At 49.1% G+C, this 21930-nt stretch overlaps 1 protein-coding gene and 4 non-coding genes across 9 annotated transcripts in view; 4 read left to right on the forward strand and 1 right to left on the reverse strand.

Annotated features, from left to right (window-relative positions):
- Window positions 1–1052: 1052 nt before the first annotated feature.
- On the forward strand, window positions 1053–1134 carry TRNAS-AGA (transfer RNA serine (anticodon AGA)). Its single transcript has one exon. It is a non-coding gene; the product is annotated as a tRNA-Ser (tRNA).
- An 892-nt stretch (window positions 1135–2026) lies between these two features.
- TRNAM-CAU (transfer RNA methionine (anticodon CAU)) lies at window positions 2027–2098 on the forward strand. The gene has a single exon. It is a non-coding gene; the product is annotated as a tRNA-Met (tRNA).
- Window positions 2099–3220: 1122 nt separating this feature from the next.
- On the forward strand, window positions 3221–3292 carry TRNAQ-CUG (transfer RNA glutamine (anticodon CUG)). Its single transcript has one exon. It is a non-coding gene; the product is annotated as a tRNA-Gln (tRNA).
- A 5689-nt stretch (window positions 3293–8981) lies between these two features.
- Window positions 8982–9053, reverse strand: TRNAQ-CUG (transfer RNA glutamine (anticodon CUG)). Its single transcript has one exon. It is a non-coding gene; the product is annotated as a tRNA-Gln (tRNA).
- Window positions 9054–12083: 3030 nt separating this feature from the next.
- LIMS2 (LIM zinc finger domain containing 2) overlaps window positions 12084–21930 on the forward strand; it is a 49789-nt gene continuing 39942 nt past the window's right edge. For 4 of the 5 annotated variants that reach the window (XR_010346378.1, XM_064386093.1, XM_064386092.1 and 1 more), the window contains exon 1: window positions 12084–12241. Coding sequence is in view for 4 of the 5 variants with exons in the window: in XM_064386093.1 (XP_064242163.1) it covers window positions 12231–12241 (11 nt within the window). In the remaining variant the exon portion in view is untranslated. Of the gene's footprint in view, window positions 12242–18721; window positions 18878–21930 lie in introns of those variants that run through there. The other variant, XM_064386094.1, reaches the window with a different exon arrangement.

The raw sequence follows: 21930 nt of genomic DNA on the forward strand, positions 1-21930 counted from the left end.
ACACAGACTATGACCTGGATGAAACCTTGTTACAACTAAAGCCCATCTCTTACAACCCTATAAAGAGTGGCCCAAAATGAGACCCTTGGAGCTCTCCTGGACTGCTGCAGGCTGTGACCAGCAATGTCCCTCTGAGTGGGACAGCACTCACAGCCAGTGAACTCTCAGGGTTGCTGTACTTGGAGGATTGTCCAACAACGATGAGTCTCGGGCTGATACCCTCACTCCTTGAGGCCTGAGCCTTCCCGCTTTGGGAGAGGCAAAGGCATCCAAAGAGAGTGTTTCATTGACCACTGAGGGGAATTTTTCACAGGTACATTGCTTGTACCGACTCTTCATGTCTGTGTGCAAGCACGTGTGCATATATTTGGTATAGCAAATCTGGGAGAAATATTGCTGTCGTAAGATGTTTAAGTAGTTGGGGATCTAAGTAAGTCAGGCCTGTCAGTAAGGTTAAGTTACTGATATAGTCTTACCTAAATGGTGCTTAGTGTTGTTCTTTTGCTAAGTTCCTAAGTATAACTTTGAAGTTCTAATTTAGGTAAAATGCTATTAAGAGATTTCCTCTGTCAGATTTTAAGGGTAAGATATGAATTAGGTGTAAGGTAGGAGTTAAGTTAAAATAGAGTTGAGTGTGAGTGCTGACAAGCTTTTAGGCCGCTAAAGGCCTTTTTATACTTGCGCTCCTTTTGTCACAGACACAGACAGACAGAGACAGACACATACAGGTACAGAGGGACACAGAGACACTGCGGTAGGGAGTTGCTGGTTAATTTGTGTTTTGATTGCTTGGATTTAGTTAGTTTTTGTGGTTGCTTGTCGTATGTGGTTGTGCCTTCAGTGTGGTGTAAGCAGGAGAGTGAATGTTGCCAAGGAGGTTTGTGGTGCTTTCCTTGACTCTGAGCTGTGTGTTTGGGCGGTCGCCTGGGGGTGATTTTTTGGGCAATGGCAAGCAGAGGTTGTTAGGAGGAGCGTTGTTGCCCGGTGGCTGGGGGTGTGTGTGGTGTCAGAGGGTGTGTGATGGGCAGGGCGCAGGGCAGGGCACAGGGCAGGTAGTTGTGGCCGAGTGGTGAAGGCGATGGACTAGAAATCCATTGGGGTTTTCCCGCGCAGGTTCGAATCCTGCCAACTACGGGCACACGCCCCTTTTGGGCTGCGGGCAGCTGCAGGGAGGAGCTGCTGGCAGCCTGGCCTGCCTGCCTGCTGAAGGGCCTTCCTTCCTCTCGGGCCAAGGGAGCTCAGCACCCAGGGGACAACAAAAGCCCAGTAGTGCTGCTGCAAGGTCTGTGCCCTGCAGCTAAGCCACTTGCAGTGGGGAAAGCTCTGCAAGAGAACCTTGTCAGCTCCCAGACCTTGTCAGCATCAATGAAGAAGGAAAGGAGAAATGCAGACACACAGCACCTGCATGCAAGAATTTCGTCCTCCTGCAGCAGCAGCCCCAAGTGTTAAAGGCAAGGATGCTCAGCTTGGCAACCTGCTTTAGTGCTAAGTGTCCAGAACTTTTACTTCAGAGTAAGCATGAGCAGCGTTGAGCGGAGGCACCAGAATTTGCACAGCAAAATGAGGAGAATTCTTTCTGCTGACAAGTCCAAGCAAAGGTGACCCTTGTTCCTCCTTGGGCAGCAAAGGTCTGAAGTGTTGGGCAGTGCAGTGGTGCACTGCTGGGAGCAGAGCTGTATTTCTGGGCAGGGCTGCAGGCGTGAGGGTGTCTGTGGATTTCAGGTGTCCTCAGGGCTGGCAAGGCCCGAGGCTGCAGCCTGGCTGCGGGGCTGCGTTGAGCAGGTGCAGCGGCAGGGTGGGTGTGAAAGGGCAAGGGGCTGTGCAGGGCTGTGTGCGTGAGGTGTGGGAGAAGGGCAAGGCCGGGCCCTGGAGGTGTGGAGAGCAGGCTGAAGGGAGCTGAATGTGTCAGGGGCTGTATTTAGTGGGGAGGGGGAGGCTGAGCAGAGAGGAAGGGAAGGAGTGAGGGGCAGCAGTGTCCGTCAGCATCAGGCTGCGGGGAGGGCAATGGCAGGCAGGTGTGAGGAGGAGCAGAGTGGCGCAGCGGGAGCGTGCTGGGCCCATAACCCAGAGGTCGATGGATCGAAACCATCCTCTGCTAAGGCACTTTTTTCTCTGACACAGCCTCACCCAACACCTTTTAGCCTGCTTGGCTCTGGCTTCTTGGGTAACAACAGCCATAGCCTTCCTCTTCCCTCTACAACTGCTTCCTACGTTTACTAGAAATATTAAAATTTGTGTAACATCACCAGGCCTCTCCTGAACCCGAATGGCACAGGGTCTTCCCTGCACAAGTTCTTCTCCCACAGAGCAGCTGAGCTGCTGCTCCTGCTCCCCTCAGCCGGGATCCAGCCCAGGACTCCTGGCACCTCCCAGCCCAGCAGGCACACACTGCCTTTGAGACAGGTCAGCCTTGGCAAAAGCCGACTGCAGGGCCTGCTCTGGATCCTGCAAAGACTCCCAGAGAGTGGTGAGCCACTGCAACCAGGTGGACAGAGAACTTTGTGATTCTCCACACCTGGGCATCAGGCTGGGGTTGCAATGGGGCTCAAGCACAGAGTTTCCTTCTCCTTGCTTTGTCTCCAGCCCTGCTTTGAGCAGGCATTTGGGCTTGTGTCCTCCTGGGATGCCTTGCAGTCAAGTTCCTTGCGAGAGGGAAGAGTTCCCAGAGAGGGTTCTGCCATCCTTGCTCTGCACCATAGGCAGCGATTGAGCCTCTTCCTCACAGGAACTGGAAGTCAGTCATTGCTCCGTCCTGGGTGTGTCCCCTGTCCTTTCTCCTTGCCACAACAGCCCCTTGGCTGGGTTCAGCAGAGGGTCTTTGTTCAGCTTTTGTAGAGATGGGGCAATGTTTCCCTCTCCATAGTCCTTAAGGAGCTGGACTGGCTTGGGCTGGAGAAGAGAAGGCAAGGGGGCTTCTGCTGCGTGAAGGTAAATTCCCAAGGCAAGTTTGCCCGAGTCAGAAAGGGCTTGTTGCAATTTGGGAAAGGCAAGATTTTGCCGAATTTCAAGTCTGGCCGTTGTGAGAGAGGCGAGAGCAGGCTTGCAGGAGGAGCTGTGGTGCTGGCCTGAAGGATGGTGTGATTAGAGAGTGTGTGGAGGCCCTGCAGGAAGGCTGCACTTGGCGCTGGATGTGGAAGGCAATGGAGAGCCAGGCAGGCTCAGCTGGGGCCATGAGGCTGAGGCAGGCTGAGCACAGGGGCCAGAGGTGAGCTGTGCAGGAGGTCCCATGGTGTAATGGTGAGCACTCTGGACTCTGAATCCAGTGATCTGAGTTCAAATCTCAGTGGGACCTGAGCCTTTTGGTTCCCTCCCGCTTTGCCTCAGCATGCTCACACTCCCACAGCTCTGCTCTGCTGCTGGGTCACTTGGGCCCTGTTCCCTGATGAATCACACAGCAGCTGAGATGCAGACCACCCATCACTCCAAATGGGTCAGGCACACCCAGCTGCTCTGGGACCATTGGGTCCTGTGTTGGATGCACCCAAACACAGAGACTGGGCTACATGCTTTGGGCAGCCCCCTTTCCAGGTTGGACCACTGCCACAGGAGCAGCAGGTTACTCTGTGTGGCATTACTTGTATGGCCACCCCTGTCCACTGCTCCCTTCTTGCTCCATTCCTCTGGGGCTTCTTTTCCTCTTTCCCCTGCCCATTTCTTTCTATTGCTCTGCAATCCATTCAAGGAGCTCTACCAACACTGGCCAGTGCCCCATCATTGGGGTTCCATCTGTTGCCACGGGAGAGGGAAGGATCTTCCTTGCAGAGCAGGCGGTAGGTGAGGGAGGAGGAGAACAAACGACCACGACTCTCCAGCACTGCTGCACAAAGGCTTTAATGAGAGGGAGCAAAAGCGGTGGCAGAGAAGAGAGAGCAAGGAACACGTGTGGGGGGCCAGGCAGGGCGAGAGATGGGCCCATTTGCCAAGGCCAGCGGGGACGATGCGGCGGCCTCAGCAGATCTGCCCGCAGCGGGGGAAAGGCAGACACAGGCCTGAGCCCCCCAGGCCAAGGGAGCCCCCAGAAGAGATGGGAACGCCCGCGGTGCTGAGGGAGCTGCCCACAGCAGCTGACAGAGAGGATCCCACGGCTGTGTTCTGAGGGAAGGAGGTGAGGATGGGGCCCGGCAGGGTCACCAGCACCGGCGAAGCCTCGATGTAGAAGGTGGAGTCAGCGCAGCGGGCGAGGCTGGGCTCACTGCAGCTGCTTGCAAGGGGGGTCGGGCCACAGGGGCCGCAGGGCCGTGGGGGACAGGGTCTGCAGCAAGACATCTCTCGGTGCAGGAGGCAGCGCTGCAACACAGAGCAGGGAGCACCAAGCAGCCTCAGCATCAGTCTGTCTCTCTGTCCCTCAGCTCTCTCCAGGGACACATTTGCTCTTCAAAACACACTCTGTGCCTGCAGCTCCCACCACCCTCCTGGAGCCCTCCGAGTGGCACGGCACGGCAAGGCCGCCCCACTTCAGCAGTAGCACCCAGCACAGTGGCTTTAAGGCCCCTGTGGACAGACTGGTCACAGCCCATCTCCAGAACAGACGTGGCTGTGTGAGACAATGTCCCGGGATGCACTGGCACATTTTGTCCCACCAGGGCAGGTGCAAATTCTGCTGGGCACATCCCCCTGAGGCTGAGCCCCACTGCTCCCCTTCTGCTGGAACAAAGCCCCCTCTTCCCAGCTGTGCCCAGCCAGCAGCATGCAAAGGCTGACGGCCCTCCACCAGTTCTGTGTCAGGGCCAAGCTGAGGCAGCCCCAGCATCAAGCCGGGCAGCCTCCATGGCAGCAGTTCAGCCCACAGGGAGGGATGGAGCGGACTCAGGCTTACCTCGTTCCTGGAGGAAAGGGAGGCCAGAGATGAGGATGGAGAGCCCGCAGCAGCGCAGCCTTTTATGCCGGGTCCCTGAGCCCTGTGGGGCCACAAACATTCCTTGCTTGTGAAACATCCAAACTCCTGGGAGTGGCCACTTGTGAGGCCTCCCTGCTGATCAGGTCCCTGCTTCTGTCATCCTAAATTTGTTTCTCCCACGTCATGCATTTTAAAACCAGAAATCTGGCCTTAAGTTGAAAAGTTTGGTTTCTCTAGAAAACGAGGTAATCACCATGTAGGAAGGTGATCAAAGCCGTTCCTAATTCTCCCCCTGAAAGACAAGTTGACCCATTTTCTCAAACAGAAATTGACCCACTTTGCTCACTGTGTCCAGCCCTCACGTCAGCATCTGGATGACATCTTTGGAGGAGAGGCTGAGGGCAGGGAGCCCAATGCTCATGGCGCCTTCTCCTGGGGCAGGCATCATTTGCCCACTCCCCTAATATCACACTTCAAAGGGATATTGGATCAGTCTCCCACAGCTTGAGGGAATCACTGTGATGTGGAAGAGTTGGGAAAATCCATGAGCTTCAGGCAAACCTGAATCATGCTGATGTGGAAATGAGTGCACCAGGTGCCCTGGACTCAGGCATTCCAGGGATACCAGAGCACATGGCATTGTTCCCTATGATATTTCTCCCTTTTTCATGGGTATTTCCAGACCTTTCCGGCCAGGTCCCAAACCACCTTGTACGTCCATGTAATCCTGTGCTGCTGCTGCTGCTGCTGCAGCTTTCCAAAAGACATTGGCTTATGGTGGCTGCTCAAGGGCCCAGGGGTTGCAGGGCAACTCAGGATAATGGAGGCTGGGAGAGGCCTCTGGAAGTCCCCTGCTCCTACTCTGAGAAGAACAAACTTCCCAGCTGCCTCCATAAACAGAGGATCTTGTCCCATTGTCCTCTGAACACTGCCACTGTCAGACAGGTCCCTGTCTCCTGGGCAGCAATTCCAGGGATGCCTTGCACCCCAAGGAGGACACCAGGAGATGGAAAGGGCTCCTCCAGATGAGCGTCCCAGGTCCTCAGTGGGGAGGACCAGCGGGAGACGACACTGAGGCTGCCCGCACTGAGGAGCAAGGCGTGGAGGGGAGCACAGAGCTGCTGTCTCCAAAACCTCCTGGTGGTTCTGGAGAGAATGAAGCCAAATTCTCCTGACAGGAGCACTGTAGAAGGGCAAGAGGCAGAAGTCACAACTTGCATGAAAGAAAATCCCAGGACTGTTTGGGGTAGGACAAGGCCAAGGCCAGGAAGAGCTGTACAAGGGATAGTGACTTCTTCTGTCAGCAGTCAGTGCTTAGAAGTCAGCAGGACAAGGCCCAGAGCCTGCTGAGGAACTGGGACAGTATGATGTGCCCAGAGCAGTTGGTAGGGGCACAAGAGCTCCAGAGCTCCATGCAGACCTTCTGGGGTTGATGTGGGGTACTCTGAGTCACTGCAGCCCTTCTGCAGCCAACAAAAGACCATGCCATGGGAGACAGCAAATGCAGGAGATTGCAGACAAGCACCAGGTGATCCCCCACTGGGAATACAAGGTGGGGAAATATCCTTCATGGCAGCAGAACATTGAGGATATGAGCTCTGTTATCCCTTGAGCGCCTGAGTCTGTGGCACCCAGTCCACTGAAGTCCACACTGGGTGACTCAGGTTTGCCTGCAGCTCAGGGATTTTCCCAGCTCTTCCACATCACGATGACGCCCACTCTGGTGCTCCGGGAGACTGATCCAGTGTCCCTTTGAAATGTAAAATGCATGGATGGAATGGGAATCCCCATCCCAGACCCAGGAAAAACAGCCATGGGCTCCCTACCCTCAGCCTTTTCCCCAGAGCCACCAGCCAGGTCTCTGGTCTGTGGGATGAGCACGCTGAGTAAAGCAGGTCAGTGTGGCTCTGGGTCTGTTTCAGGGAAGGATGCAGCATCTCTTTGATCACAAAACCAGGCCATGGCACAGCCTGTGACTGTAAGCAAGTTGCCCATGGCTGTCACTCAGGCCTGCAGGGGACATCCTTTCAGCTGAACATGGACTTGCCTTGCCACTGAGCTTTGCCACCTCCCTGCACACTTTGGTCTCTTCCCCACTATGGGGTTGTGCAGTGTTGACTTGGTGCCTCAAGTGACCCCCAGTCTTCTGTGGGTCTCTGTGAGCCTTGGAAGAAATGACTCTCAGGATTAGCCTGAGTGCCTTCAGGGAAACCTCCTGAGAGATGACCTGAGGTGTCACTTAATGGCTGAATTTAACTGGAACTAGAGCCAAATTAATCATCAAGAACCAGTGACAGAAGCTTATAGACACGGCAAAAATTCATTGCAACTCCCCTTATTCATGGGCTTGGAAACTCCACATGAAGTGTCCTTAGAAAGCTGGGACACACATTAACCATTTCCACGTTGGATGTTGCAAAACCATTGAAAAATGCCTGAGATGACAGAGGCAGGGACCTGATCAGCGGTGAGGCCTCGCAAGTGGCCACTCCCAGGAGTTTGGATGTTTCACAAGCAAGGAATGTTTGTGGCCCCACAGGGCTCTGGACCCGGCATAAAAGGCTGCGCTGCTGCAGGCTCTCCATCCTCATCTCTGGCCTCCCTTTCCTCCAGGAACGAGGTAAGCCTGAGTCCGCTCCATCCCTCCCTGTGGGCTGAACTGCTGCCATGGAGGCTGCCCGGCTTGATGCTGGGGCTGCCTCAGCTTGGCCCTGACACAGAACTGGTGGAGGGCCGTCAGCCTTTGCATGCTGCTGGCTGGGCACAGCTGGGAAGAGGGGGCTTTGTTCCAGCAGAAGGGGAGCAGTGGGGCTCAGCCTCAGGGGGATGTGCCCAGCAGAATTTGCACCTGCCCTGGTGGGACAAAATGTGCCAGTGCATCCCGGGACATTGTCTCACACAGCCACGTCTGTTCTGGAGATGGGCTGTGACCAGTCTGTCCACAGGGGCCTTAAAGCCACTGTGCTGGGTGCTACTGCTGAAGTGGGGCGGCCTTGCCGTGCCGTGCCACTCGGAGGGCTCCAGGAGGGTGGTGGGAGCTGCAGGCACAGAGTGTGTTTTGAAGAGCAAATGTGTCCCTGGAGAGAGCTGAGGGACAGAGAGACAGACTGATGCTGAGGCTGCTTGGTGCTCCCTGCTCTGTGTTGCAGCGCTGCCTCCTGCACCGAGAGATGTCTTGCTGCAGACCCTGTCCCCCACGGCCCTGCGGCCCCTGTGGCCCGACCCCCCTTGCAAGCAGCTGCAGTGAGCCCAGCCTCGCCCGCTGCGCTGACTCCACCTTCTACATCGAGGCTTCGCCGGTGCTGGTGACCCTGCCGGGCCCCATCCTCACCTCCTTCCCTCAGAACACAGCCGTGGGATCCTCTCTGTCAGCTGCTGTGGGCAGCTCCCTCAGCACCGCGGGCGTTCCCATCTCTTCTGGGGGCTCCCTTGGCCTGGGGGGCTCAGGCCTGTGTCTGCCTTTCCCCCGCTGCGGGCAGATCTGCTGAGGCCGCCGCATCGTCCCCGCTGGCCTTGGCAAATGGGCCCATCTCTCGCCCTGCCTGGCCCCCCACACGTGTTCCTTGCTCTCTCTTCTGTGCCACCGCTTTTGCTCCCTCTCATTAAAGCCTTTGTGCAGCAGTGCTGGAGAGTCGTGGTCGTTTGTTCTCCTCCTCCCTCACCTACCGCCTGCTCTGCAAGGAAGATCCTTCCCTCTCCCGTGGCAACAGATGGAACCCCAATGATGGGGCACTGGCCAGTGTTGGTAGAGCTCCTGGAATGGATTGCAGAGCAATAGAAAGAAATGGGCAGGGGAAAGAGGAAAAGAAGCCCCAGAGGAATGGAGCAAGAAGGGAGCAGTGGACAGGGGTGGCCATACAAGTAATGCCACACAGAGTAACCTGCTGCTCCTGTGGCAGTGGTCCAACCTGGAAAGGGGGCTGCCCAAAGCATGTAGCCCAGTCTCTGTGTTTGGGTGCATCCAACACAGGACCCAATGGTCCCAGAGCAGCTGGGTGTGCCTGACCCATTTGGAGTGATGGGTGGTCTGCATCTCAGCTGCTGTGTGATTCATCAGGGAACAGGGCACAAGTGACCCAGCAGCAGAGCAGAGCTGTGGGAGTGTGAGCATGCTGAGGCAAAGCGGGAGGGAACCAAAAGGCTCAGGTCCCACTGAGATTTGAACTCAGATCACTGGATTCAGAGTCCAGAGTGCTCACCATTACACCATGGGACCTCCTGCACAGCTCACCTCTGGCCCCTGTGCTCAGCCTGCCTCAGCCTCATGGCCCCAGCTGAGCCTGCCTGGCTCTCCATTGCCTTCCACATCTAGCGCCAAGTGCAGCCTTCCTGCAGGGCCTCCACACACTCTCTAATCACACCATCCTTCAGGCCAGCACCACAGCTCCTCCTGCAAGCCTGCTCTCGCCTCTCTCACAACGGCCAGACTTGAAATTCGGCAAAATCTTGCCTTTCCCAAATTGCAACAAGCCCTTTCTGACTCGGGCAAACTTGCCTTGGGAATTTACCTTCACGCAGCAGAAGCCCCCTTGCCTTCTCTTCTCCAGCCCAAGCCAATCCAGCTCCTTAAGGACTATGGAGAGGGAAACATTGCCCCATCTCTACAAAAGGTGAACAAAGACCCTCTGCTGAACCCAGCCAAGTGCCTGGAGCGGCAAGGAGAAAGGAGAGCTGACACATACCTTGCTGTCGGCTTTTGCCAAGACCGATATGGCTCAAAGTCAGTGTGTGCCTGCTGGGCTGGGAGGTGCCTGGAGTCCTGGGCTGGATCCCAGCTGAGGCGAGCAGGAGCCGTGCCTCAGGTGATCTGTGGGAGAAGAACTTGTGGAGGGAAGGGGCCGTGCTCTTGGGCACCAGGAGAGGCTAAGCAGTGTGGAGCCAGGCTGGAGAAAAGCCGGTTTACCTTGGCTAGGAATGGCTGAACCCTAATAGAGAATGGTTTCTATCCATGAACCTCTGAGTTATGGGTCCAGCACTTTCCCACCGCACCGCTTTGCTCCTGCCAGGGTTTAAATGTGACTGCCCTCAGCCCGGTCTGACTCTGCTGGCCCTTGCTGTCTCCCTCTCTATTTGGCCCTAGACACACTTTTGTTGCTCCTAGACACATTAAGCTTTCTGAATAAATTGTCTGCAAAATTTTAGACTCTTGCCAGTGCTACCTGTTTCTGTCCAAAGCCCCTGATGTGTATAATTTTTTAAGTATTTAATATGGTAAGCAAGAAAAAACATGAAGAGTCAGTCCTGCAACCATCTATCCACGGACCAGATCCTTCTGGTGGTGGTCTGAGGGCATGCTGGTGAGGTGTCAAAATCCTTTGTGTCGAATTGTGTTCCTCTTTACAAAATGCAGTGGCAGCCTGCTCTAAATTGTCAATCCCAACAGCTGTTGATATGGCTCCCATTTATGCCTTTGAAAATTGGACCAAAGATTTTGCAATGATATTCAGAATATAGAGCATTGCAATATGATACCAATTATGTAGCCCCAAATATGGCAAGAAATAGTACAACAAAACTTGTCTTATTGACCTTTTCCCCCAGCTTTTTTCCAGTTTATTCTAGAAATTGAAGGTCTCTTCTGATAGATGTCTGCTTGTCTGCTGCTCATCTGAAGCACTTCCCTCAATGGCATAGAAAATCAGTTTAAAACACAGGCAAAAAACTAAGTGATATGAATTCAAGATTAAAGTATTCAACACTGAATCAACTCCTGCAAAGTCGATCTTTCTATCCTGTAAAGACAAGTCAAACAAGCAGATTAAAAGAAAACTCTTGTACCAGTGCATCACTGGGAAAGGTCATAGAGAGAAAACAATAGTGTTCTCTTATTGTGAAAGGTTTGACTTGCATCCACCTCCCTGGCTGTGCCCCAGACAGGTCTGATGTTTCTTCTGCTCTTCCCTGAGTTCTGGCTTTCTCATTTGTGTAAATTCTCTCATTTGTGTAAATTCTCTCATTCCTGGGGATGCAAATGTCTGGTGGCCTGGCTTTGCTGGCTGCCAGGCTCTCACCCAGAACTCCCTCACTCCAGCTCCTCAGGAGAACAGGACAGGGGGAGAAAATGAGATGAAAACTCTCATGGCTCAACATAAATGCAGGGAGACATTGACTGATTTGGGGAAAAATTAACTTACTTCCTTGCCAATCAAAACAGATTGGACAGTGAGGAATAAAGACACAATTAAAACACCTTCCCCCAACCCTCCTTATCTTCCCAGGCTCAACTTCACTCCTGCAGTTCCAAACCCTCCACCTCCTCAATGAACAATTGCGAAATTTTTACATAATTTGTTTTTCTTGATTTTGTTTTAGTCTGATGTTGTTTTCTTTTCTTCCCCAGCTCCTTTTTTTTCCTGATTAAAATATCTCCACTCTTTTTTTTTTTTGCTTTTTTTTTTCGCATTTTTACCCTTCCAATCGTTTCCCCCATCCTGTGAGGAGGGATCATTTTACTGAAGTCAGGGTTTCATAAAAGGAACTCATCAAAATCTAATACTGCAGTGTGGTGTTTTGCATTAGGATACCTGGCTAACAGTTACTCAGACAGTGATGGGAAGAAGTATGTACAATTTTAAATGTTTATTGTAGGGCTGAAAAATGAGATTGTTTGGACACCAGAAAACACAGAGAGCACAGAGAGAGTTTCTATCACTCTCAAGATGCAACAATACATGTAACAATGGTGGGTCATGAAAACAAAGTTTGAAATTGCTTTTCGTCAGAGCAACTTGGTGGTTCACTTTACATCAGAGTATGCTTGAACGTGGGCAAGAAGGAATGACATGCTACCAAAAACATGGGCACTTGAGCCCCCCTAGGGAAGTGCGGTCCCTCGTCCTTCAGCAGCCATGGTTGCCATGACCACTTTGTAGAAGCCTTCCAGACCCGTCTTCTGCACCAGAAGGGCAAAACGCCGGGAAGCCACCTCCCCTCGCGGCGGGGCTGCAGGGATGAGCAGCCCGCAGAACGGGCTGGAGCCACGGCCCGCCAGCGCGGTGTATGTGACCGCGGCCGGGCAGCGGCTCGGCCCGCGCTGCCGCTGCACCCACGCTCACAGCGGCTGCCGAGAGTCTACTGCCAGCTGCGGCGGAGCAGCCTCGGCGGCAGGGCAGGGAAAAGTGCCTGTGCCTGTGCCGCCGCCTCCCCCGTCCTTCCGCGCCGCAGCCTCGCTATTCCATGTTTCTTTGCCTTTATAGGAAAAGTATGCGCAGGTCCGGGGGGGCTGCCCTGAGTCACCGAGGGCTGCGGTGCCCGCCCACGCCCAAGGGGCCGGGGCCGCCGCCGGGGCGGGGTCAGCCTGGCCGCCGGGGCCGCCGCGCCGGGGCCGAGCCGCGCGTCCCGCCCCGCAGCCCCTCGGCCGCAGCCCCTCGGCCGCAGCGCGGGGTTCGCCGCCATGACGGGCAGGTGAGGCCGGGCACACGGGGGCCGGGCGGGGGTCTGGGCCGTGCCCGCCTTCACCGCCCTGGGCCGGCCGTGACGTGTCGGGAGCAGCTCCTCCTGGCCCCGGGTAGCGCCACGGGGGCCTGCGGGAAGGGTCGGGGGAGAAGGCGCTGCTGCTGTGCGGCCTGGGCGGAGCGGGGCCGCTGCGCTGTGCCTGAGCCCTGCCCGCGGCCACAGCGGAGGCAGAGCCGGGCGGGCAGCTGTCCGTGTGGGCTGTGCTTGCCCACGGCCGGGCTCGGTGGCAGCCTGCCCCGGTGTGCCCGCAGCGCTGCCCTTCTGGCTGATCTGCCCGCAGCCCCTCTGCCCACAGAGCCACTGCCCTCTTCTCCGAGTTAACATGTTCCGGGAGCTGTTTAAAGCTGGAGCTTGATTCTCTTTTCGAGCTGACAGTGGAGAACGCTGCAAAGCGACTTAATTGACAGCTGTAAATGAGAAGAGGAGCGGGGCATTTTGTGAGGGTTTGCACAAGTACTGTAATGTCACTTTTGTGTCCCGTCTGTAAAATAAAACCCAGACATTACAGGCAGTTTGTGAAAATAAGCTTGCTTTTGTCAAATGTTTTGGAGATGAGAAGCATGAAGACGTAATACTACAATTAGCTAGGTGCCCTTTTTAGGACACTCATCCTTGTGAGTCCTCCTATGTTACTGTAGTTCTGAAGGATTGTTCTTTGTGATTAGGAATACTGAGATGGATTTAGAGCACTTTATTTATTTATTTATACTAGTGTATAAATATTCACTTTCCTTTTGTGTCAAGTCTTGATGTTTGTATTATGCAGCTTTTTCTGATCAAAGTGGACCCCGATTAGTGGCTTGTTGGGTGTGAGAACCTGCTGAATAACTGTGTATGCTCATCTATGAGTTGGGAATGCATTAATTTTGGTCTCTGTGATGACAAATTTATGCTCTTGGGTGATTATACGTGCTCAAAACTCTTCTGGGTTTTGCATCATGTCTTTGATGGTCCCTTTTTTATTCTTCTGTTATGTGAAACAGGTGTGTAGTTACAAGTTTACATTCATTTTCTTACAGCTAGAGGAAGACTCAGGAGCCTTAAATGTTCACAGGTCATGGGTACCCATCCAGCTCTTAAATGGAGAAAGGATGGGGAGGACTTGGAAAGAACTGTGGCTGTATGAATGCAGCTGATTTTTTTGTTCAGAACTGTGGCATGGTACTGTTTAGAATGACAGGCTTACCTCTGGTGAAGGCACTCAGGAGGACAGTGGGAAGTGGGTGGACAGTAATCTTTGACTTCTCTCCATGCTTCCTCTGAGACTTGCCTGTCAAAGTGTAACACTATTCATTGGAAGCTCTGATGTGAAGTGTGAGCCTGGGTGCACAATTCCAGGGTAGCTGAGACACTGCAAAGTGTGTGGTTCAAAGTGATGCAGGACTTCAGTTCCCTTTTCTTTGGGTTTACTTCAGAGGGCTGTTCAAATGAGCAGGCCTTGGCTTTAGCTTGTGAAAAGTGAACACGGGTGTTATTTAATGTTTTCAGAACTGTTTGCCCTGGGAAGTTTGTCAGCTGGTGAACACTTATTTCTAAAGCTCTGTCTGCTGTCATTTCCAGGACAGGACAATTTACTGAAGTTGTTTGTCACAGCTGGCTGTTCCCTTGTTAATGGTATAATCCATTTAGGGCGGTGGTTTCCCAGCAAAGCTGTACCTTGTCTGTGCACGTTGCACTGCTCAGCACCTTGCCTGGCCAATGCCATTGACAAGCACCGTGTTCAGTGTTGTTTTCCAGGCTGCGACAGACTCCTATGGCATTGCAAAGAATTCAGCATTGAGAATGTTCTTCCTTAGATCCAGCTACAGGTCACGCTGCTGAGTGGTACCCAGATGTTGTTCCCTGTTTGTTGTCTGGGAGTTCTTCAAGTCCACTGTTATTATGTAGTCAGATGTTCTCCAGCTTTTGGGACGTGGGATTTTCAGGGTTTGGGATTTTCAGGGTTCTGGGAGGAGATGAACTGCTTCACAGCTGAGCATCCCCACAGTATCCATCAGTGGGAACCTTCCTGAGCCAGGAATGGGACATAAATGTCCCTTTGGTGTTGACACAGGGAATGATTGTATTGTTTTACAGTGTTCTAAAGTGAAGAACACTGGAAAACATGAAGTGCTGAAACAGTATTCTTTTTCACTTCACCCTTCTTAATAAGTAGAAATATGAAAGGGCTCTCTTCTAGATACTCTGATTACAGATGCATCATTATTATTATTAAAATACATGAAAAATAACTCAATTTTCATTGTGTTCTGTTTCATTTGGCTGCAGAGGCATCTCCTGAATTTAAAAAACTGCAGTGATTTGATGTATTGATTTTTAGCATTAGGGAAAAATATAAGTCCAGGAAAAAGAAGGTTTTTTTGGGGTTTTTTTGTGTACTCATAGTAAAAAAATTATTAAAATTAGGTGACCATCTAGCAAATGAAATGTAAATCTTAAACATATCACTAGTTACATTTTTACAGTGTGAGGATTGTGTTTTGCTAGAGAAAACTGATGACTAGATAATTGGATTTTAGAAATAGTATTTGTGACTGCCAGGTCTGGGCTGGGCTATTGGGGAAATAGAGGAGGAGAACCACCTCCCTGACCTGCTGGCCACACTCTTTAGTTTTATGAGGTTACATGTTGCTTTAACTACATTTAAAAACTAATTCTGTATAAGAGATAGTGTATTAGATGTAAGAACAGTATATTTCTAAGCATTCTTTCTGTGATTTTCAGTGTTGATAAATACAGTTGGTGTGATTTTTTGAGCATTTAGAAGTTAACTATGGTACTTCCTTACCAATAAATAAGGGAAGACTGCTTCTAGAATTGTATTTGATGTATTTAGTCCATCTGTTTGTTTTGACTTTTGCCTTTTTGAGGATGGTTGGAGTTTGGGTTGGGGTTGATTAATTTCATTTGGTTAGCTGGATTTTGTTGTTTTATTTTTCTTTGTCTTCGTGATGGGCTTATTCCTAAGAAAGAGGATCTGTGAATGACCAGCGAACAAAACATTGTCAAATGCCCAAAGTAGAAACTAAACAAGAATGGAAGAGGGTTTTCTTTAAGACTTTGCTGCTGTGATGTTGATTACAAAACTCAAAGGTGAAATATGCTTGGGCTCTGTTGTATTGCCTTTAGAAATTGACCTAATACAAACCCAAGAAAAAATATTTCCCAAGTGCATGTTTCAGAGCATAATTATCTTCATAAGAAATTTTTGTTATCACTATACTTAGTCAAATTGGGATCTGGATACGCCTATGTACTTCCTGTAGTCAACAAAAGAAGAGCAGCTGCATTTACAGATATGCTTATTGATTGTTCCTAATCCAGTGAAGGTAAGAAATAACAGTATAATATTTTCAATTAGGCTAGTTAGTTAAATACTTTTTTAATTCAGTAGAGAGTTGCTGCTGCTTTACATGAAACAGTTGCAAGTAAAATGGGTTGAAAGAGGAGGGAGTATAAAGAACAGTATTACAAAAGGTTCTTGGCGCTGAGTAGACAGTACCTGCATTAAATAAGAGTTGTTTTATTTCTCTGAGTTAGAAGCAGCCATTTGCTCTTCTGGGTTGAAAATGTGATTTTAATCTTAATCTTTCAATCTAAATTTCCTCTTTGTTGCTCTCTAGATAGGAAGGTCCCTAGTCTGTTCTGGGGCCATAGAGGTCCTTCTCTGAGGAAGAACCTGAATGCCTGAAAGAAGTCTGGCTGCTTTCTTCTCTGCTTTGGCCCAGAAAGTAACCACCTGTAAGAGTTTGGCATCAACCCTGTCTCTTAAAAGCAACCTAGCAAGAGGGAAAGAAAAAACAAACCCATGCATTTTCACTCTATGTGTAAGGTGGCAAGAGAGGAGTGAGTGAGTGGATGAGCTTGTGTTGAGAAATGGGAAGACAGGATGTTTGCTATTGAGATTTTGGTTGGGTTTTTTTTTTTCTTTAATTCCTTCATCTTCCCTTTTGAAGAAGACAGTCATGGTTTCTATGCAAGAGTGATTATTTGAAAACCAATAGAATCATGTCATATGAGTCAGGTAAAATCTTAAGTGTTTGAGAGAGAAGGAGGGTTTTTGTCAGATTGCTTAAGGATAAGGGAGATTATTGTTGCGGCAATTTAATATTTTGGTTTTTGCTGGAAATAAAAAGGTGATTTACTCTTACATTTTAAAAATTGTTTATTGCTCTAAAATTTCAAAAGTCAGCAGAGACACCCAGTATGGATGACATTTTTCCTTGTTCCATTTGTATTCTAAAATAGAAATGGATAAACTACACTACAGTCTGTAAGAAATGGTAGTGACAGATTGTTGTCATGTCAGGAGCTGAAACTCCCAAGGAAATGGGGAGTGCATTGTAGATTTTAAGGCTGCTGATTTGTGAGTTTAGTAGTATTTTGTTGTTTATTCATGCCTGTTCTAGTGGGCCCCAGTAAACCCTTCTGTTTTTCTTTAAGTGTCAGAAGAGATTCCTGCTTGTTAATATTAGTTTAACACTCATGAAGTCATCAGTCCTCTCATTTTTTTCCTCTCTAGCTTGCCAAGCTGTATTTCATGCTCATGCTACAAAAATCCTTTCTTTTTCTTTTTCGTTTCCCTTTCCCCTTTCTGCCCCTCTACTCTCTTCCCCCTCCCCTCCCCTCCCCTCCCCTCCCCCTTTTTTTTTTTTTTTTTTTAAATTTACTAGAATGTAATTTGTTAGTAATGACTCTTAGGATATTTTTCATGGTGATGCTTGAAGGCAGAGAGCTCTGGAGCCTGGAATGCCAAGTATGTTCTTCCTCCCTGCTTCCTGACCCTCTGCTGTGTGCAACTTCTGTGGGCTGCCATGAGTCCGGAGAGCAGAAGTCTTTGCAACCTTGTTTCTTGGAATTTGCTTTGCCAAGTGGAAGGAACAGCTCTGTTGTTTACAGTATCTTAGGACATGGTGTAGTGCAGCAGCCTGCAGGGAAGCACTTGGAGATGCCAGGGTCAGATACTGATCTGCAGTAAACTATAGTGTTTGCTATCAAGAGCTCTAGTAATCTGCTTTGCCTTTCTCCATTTCTCTGGGCTTTGATCAGAAAGTTTTCTTGATTTAAGTGTCTTAATTATGTGAAGACTCCGGATTTGGTTTTTTCACCTCAGTTGTGACATTTATACAGATGCATTCTGCAAGGCTAGGAAAGAATGAGGTACTGATGTAGCCCCTAGTGTGCTGCATTCAGTAGATAATTCCTAGTGGAATACAGGAGAGAGGCTGTCAGATCTTTAAGAATATGGCAGACAGGCAGTGCTTGATGGGGTGTCTGTGCATCCTGCTTCAGCCCTTCTGGAATGTAAACGCAACAGCCCAAAGGAAGGTGACTCACGGAGTGCCGGTGCTGCCGTGTTGCTCCCGGTGTGTCCCCGCATTCCCTGCAGAGGGGCCCTGGGTGCCATGGCCGGCCTGAGGCTCCGGGGGCTGGCAGCCTCCAAGCTGTACCAGCGCCGGCAGGATCGGCTGAGTGCCACAGGGTCACTGCTGGCCAGCAGGACACACACGGCAGCTGGGACTCGTGGGTATGTCTCCAGGATGAAGGGAATGGCGTTGTTAAAGCATTTTCCAGGATCTGATAGATTTTCAGTTCTGGTGGTGGGGCTGCTTTATTTAAAGTGAGAATTGTTGGCACAGAGCCAGAGGGGATGAGGTCGGTTTGTTTTTGTTTTCAAGTAGATTAAGAAGGAAAGGACTTTCCTGATGAGAAAGCTTTCAGTTTTTAACAATAACAGGAAAGCAACAATGGAGAACCTTTCCCATTTCAAGCTGTGTGCTAGACTGTTCAGAACCAGCATTAGTGCTTGTGCTGGTTGTGCATGGCCTGGTTTTTGGTAGCGGGGTGCCACAGAAGTGGCTTCTGTGAGAGGCTGCTAGAAGCTTCCACCATGTCCAGCAGAGCCAGTCCCTGATGGCTCTGAAGATGGACATGGCCAAGGCTGGGCCAGTTAGAGTTATTGGTAATGCCTCTGTGGTAACATATTGAAGAAGAAAATCAAAACAGAGTGGGGCACTGATTTTTCCTAGCCAGAGAAGAGAAGGAGGTGAGAACACATGAGGGAAACAACATGGAGACCAAGGTCAGTGGAGAAGGAGAGAGAGAAGGGGCTCCAGGTGCTGGAGCTGAGATTCCGCTGCAGGCTGTGGTGAGGACCTTGGTGAAGCAGCTGTGCCCCTACAACCCATGGGGATCCATGGGGGATGCAGAGATCCACTCACAGGCTGTGGGGGTCCATGGGGGATGCTTGATATGATCATTGCTTTTTCCAGGCTTCACATTAAAATTTTACTCCTGAATTTTCATTAATTAATTTTGTGCAGGAGGTAAATTGTGGTAATGGCCCAGCCTTATTCCCAATGGTTACAGCTGTGAGCAGCAGGTGAGCAGCATTGACAGCAATGAGCCATGGAGTGCCCAGGGCACTGACCAACCACCAAAGGGAGCAGAGGGCACACAGGGGCAGGGCATCAACAGGAGGGGATAAAAGGCTGGCCTAAAGAAGAGGAAGGACAGATGCTTGCAGCCTTCTGGGGTGGTATGATATTACTGTGTATGGGCAGACCCCTGAAGCCTTCTGATGAGGTAAGGCATTACTCTGGATGGGTTGAAGCTTTCTGAAGTTGTGTGGTGACACTGTGTATTGTGGCCTTCTCAACTGCAATATATGCTGTGGCAGTAAATTAGCAGGAGTTAAATCAAACTTAGTTTCTTGCCTTTTGGGAAGAAACCTGCTGTGATCTGCAGCAGAAATATGGAGTCTGAAATCTACATCACTGGAGAGAGCAGTGGGCATCCAGAAGAGGTGATTTTCTTTTTCTAGCAATCAGTTCTGAATTTGAGACTTTGCTTAGCAGGAAGTACACCTGATGCTTACCTGGATGTGAGGAATTATGAAACCAATGAGTTTGGCTTCTCATATGAATTGTGCATCCCTCACTAAAACCCTCCTTTTACTGCTCTTTTCCTTTTAACCAATAACTCTTAGTTAGTTGGTAGATTTTTCATTTTTCCCACAAGAAGCTGTGGGTGTGAATGTATGAGAATTTAATGAGGAGGGGAGCTAACAAGGTGGTGAAGGAAATGGTGATGCAATTGAGTTGACATAATGCTGTTCAGGAAGAGTGAGGAGCATGGAAGAGGCCTGTGAGAGGAAGGAAAAGCTCTGAAAAAGCAGATGTGCAGGTAAACTGAGTATGTTTTTCACATCATAGTTCTTGAAGCAAAGTAAGCATACAGCCAATATATTTTGGTTTTGTTGAGCAGGTCACAGTGCTGACAATTTCAATCCCTTTGAGATGTTTCTCTCCTGAATTATTATATTATATCCATGGGTTTTGTGCTAGTGATAACTTTTGGTTCTCCTTCCTGATAGGCCTTGATGGTTTATGTCCTTTCTTCAGGCAAAGGAGAGTAATCCAACAGTAGTGCTGCTGCTAGTTGGTGGTAATTGGTGAATGAATATGTGGGGAGTGATCAGTGTTAGTGCTGGTAAACAAACATCACATTTAAGCTCCTTTGAGACAGTGGAAGTGAAGTAGAGAAAAACTGAATGTGTGTTAGGAATTATTTCTCAAATAGACATTCTGGATGAAGTGGTATATGAAGTGGTAAAAGAATGGTTTTCCTTTATGAGAGGAATAATTGATTTAAAACCTGTACATTTTTTTATGTTGTTGATATTTGCCTGGGCTGAGTGAACACTGCTAGCTGCATGTCTGTGTAAGTAACTGGTCATCATTTACTGGCAATAAGTATGTCTTGGTGTTGAGAGGGACTCCCAAGTGTCAATGGCATAGGACTTTTGTCTGTTTGAACACCAAGAGACTTTTGCTGCTGGTCTCAAAAGTCTGCCTGATTGCAGCTTCATGCAGGTCAACCATACAGACCTTGTACTCTGGCCTCAGCTGCAATATGTACCTTTTGTTTTTTTAACCCCTCCAGTTTCTACTCAATTGCAAATTGCTGCTGGTGGTAGGCCCAAGGAGAGATTGGTTTTTTCCATATTGTGACCATAAGTTGCATTTGTATGTTTTTCTTAATTTTGGTTATCCCTGTGTTCTAAATAAGAAAATAAAATTATTATTTCATGGAAAGTTTGGGGGCTCTATGATCAAGGAAGATATATTGAGAGAAACACTATTCATTTCTAACTTAGTCAGTGAAAAAATATTTAACATGAACTGAAACTTCCATGCAAGCATAAGGAGAAATGCTGAAAATGTTAAGCTGTGCATATAGTTTATTAAATGCACAACAAATCGTGTATTAAACAAATGAAAAATATTTTTTCCAACATTTTATGACAAGTTTAATAACCATACCAAAGAAGTTAATTCACTTGGGGAAAGTTGTCCAGATAAGTCAATTGCAGCAAAGAGATTTTTGGAATGATAAGGGTAGTTGGGGGCTGGTTTTCAGCACTAGTTCATGAACTGACACCCTTCCTCTTTCTTTTGTCTTTGCATTAGTCATCATCTGTGAAATTAATCATAAGGTCTGGTATTGTCCCAGCAGATTTCATTTGTATCTTTGTCAACATTGAGGACTTTAAGTTACTGATTCTCAGCTGTGCTGTGGGGGTGGGAGCCAGCCCCTCTCCTGAGTGCTCTCATCTTTGCCTTGGCTGCTGATGTCTGTGACACAAACAAGTGGTGATAAATCTTCCAGTTTATCATATCTGTCTGTGCATACATGCTAGAAATGTAATCAGATTGTGATATTTTCTGTATACACTTGCTCCTACTGGTAGACCAGAATGAGCAGAAAACACATTTTTAGAGATCCCAGCATAGGTTTTGCTCTCTGCTGAGGTTTGGATAATGCCATGGGTTCTTGTATCTCAAAGTATTGTCTAGCTTTCTTTTTGTAGTATCTGCAAGGTTTTGGGTCACTGTTGAAGCAATTCTTCATTCAGCATTGTGATGAAGAAGAACTCTATGCGACACAAAAACCAAAAAGCTTTTGAAACCAGTTAAAGAACTTTTTTTGACTGGGCTTTTCTGACAGAAGCACTCCTCATTCCTGCAGTTCCTTTCCTTCTGAGGCAAAATCTGAGACCCTTCTCCCAATTGTCCAGTTGTCTGGTTCATTTTGTCTTGTAGCCACATTTAAGATAATGAAATCTGCAAGTGTGATGGTGAAGGCTTGAGCTCCTCTTCTAATGTCTTAGCAGTGGAATTATTATATTTGCTTCTTTTGCTTTAACCTGTCATCAGTGATAGATCCCTGTGAACAAATGTTTTCAAACAGAGGTAATATTGACTTCAGTGATAGAAGGAGGTAAAAGACTTTCAAATATTCCAGTAGTGTTTGTACCTGTGGCACAGAATGGGTCTCCTAGATACTGTATACTTCTTTTAAAGAAGGATTTTTTCTTTCTCTCTCTTTTTTTTTTCTTTTTTTTTTTAATTTTTCTTTCATTCGAGACCTATGCTGGTACTTTAGAGTAAATACTTCTGAGAATTCACAGCAAGGGAAACCTAGTTATAATGGTAAAAATATAATTTCTGTAAATCAGGTACTTTGTCAAAGATAATCTGTTAAAGATGCAGCACATAATGATGAAAGATTTGGGAAAGCATTGTTTCAACGCTGGTATTTTTTGGGTTTGTGCAGGACAGGATAACTTCAGGATG

This window comes from Passer domesticus, chromosome 11 (genome assembly GCF_036417665.1).
Source record: "Passer domesticus isolate bPasDom1 chromosome 11, bPasDom1.hap1, whole genome shotgun sequence".
Classification (NCBI taxonomy): domain Eukaryota; kingdom Metazoa; phylum Chordata; class Aves; order Passeriformes; family Passeridae; genus Passer; species Passer domesticus.